Source organism: Penaeus monodon, chromosome 15 (assembly GCF_015228065.2).
Source record: "Penaeus monodon isolate SGIC_2016 chromosome 15, NSTDA_Pmon_1, whole genome shotgun sequence".
Lineage (NCBI taxonomy): Eukaryota > Metazoa > Arthropoda > Malacostraca > Decapoda > Penaeidae > Penaeus > Penaeus monodon.
In genome coordinates, this window is record NC_051400.1 from 5,180,133 (window position 1) to 5,180,534 (window position 402).

Here is a 402-nt window from a genome sequence, read left to right on the forward strand (position 1 = left end):
TCATAGCCATCATCACCATCATCCTTTACTCTATTACAACCAATATTACCTCCACCATCACCACAATCATCACTACCATTATCACCCCTGCCCTTTCAACACCCACAACCTGGACCTCCTCCTCCAGACGAGCGACGGCGCCCTGCAGGAGGTGGTGATGATCCTGGTGACGGGGAGTGCCACCCCGACCCTGCCTCAGGAGCTGTGCGTCCACGTCACCCGCGTGTCCTTCGCCCTCCCGCCGCTCGTCCTTGAAGAGCGTCTCCTCAAGTAGGACCTCCTGCGGGGAAGAACTAGGCTTGTCTTTGGGTTGTGATTTCCGTTGTTAGGCTGAAGATGAGGTGTCTGTCGTTTCTGTTGGGTTTCATTGGCATTCATGAGCGGAGTTCACGTTAATTAGTT

At 54.2% G+C, this 402-nt stretch overlaps 1 protein-coding gene across 1 annotated transcript in view; it reads left to right on the forward strand.

The window, feature by feature from the left end:
• Positions 1-402, forward strand: part of LOC119582194 (dynein heavy chain 6, axonemal-like) — a 26,410-nt gene that overhangs the window by 5,309 nt on the left and 20,699 nt on the right. Inside the window, exon 7 of the mRNA XM_037930428.1 lies at positions 128-270. Coding sequence (XP_037786356.1) covers positions 128-270 — 143 coding nt within the window. The remainder of the gene's footprint in view (positions 1-127; positions 271-402) is intronic.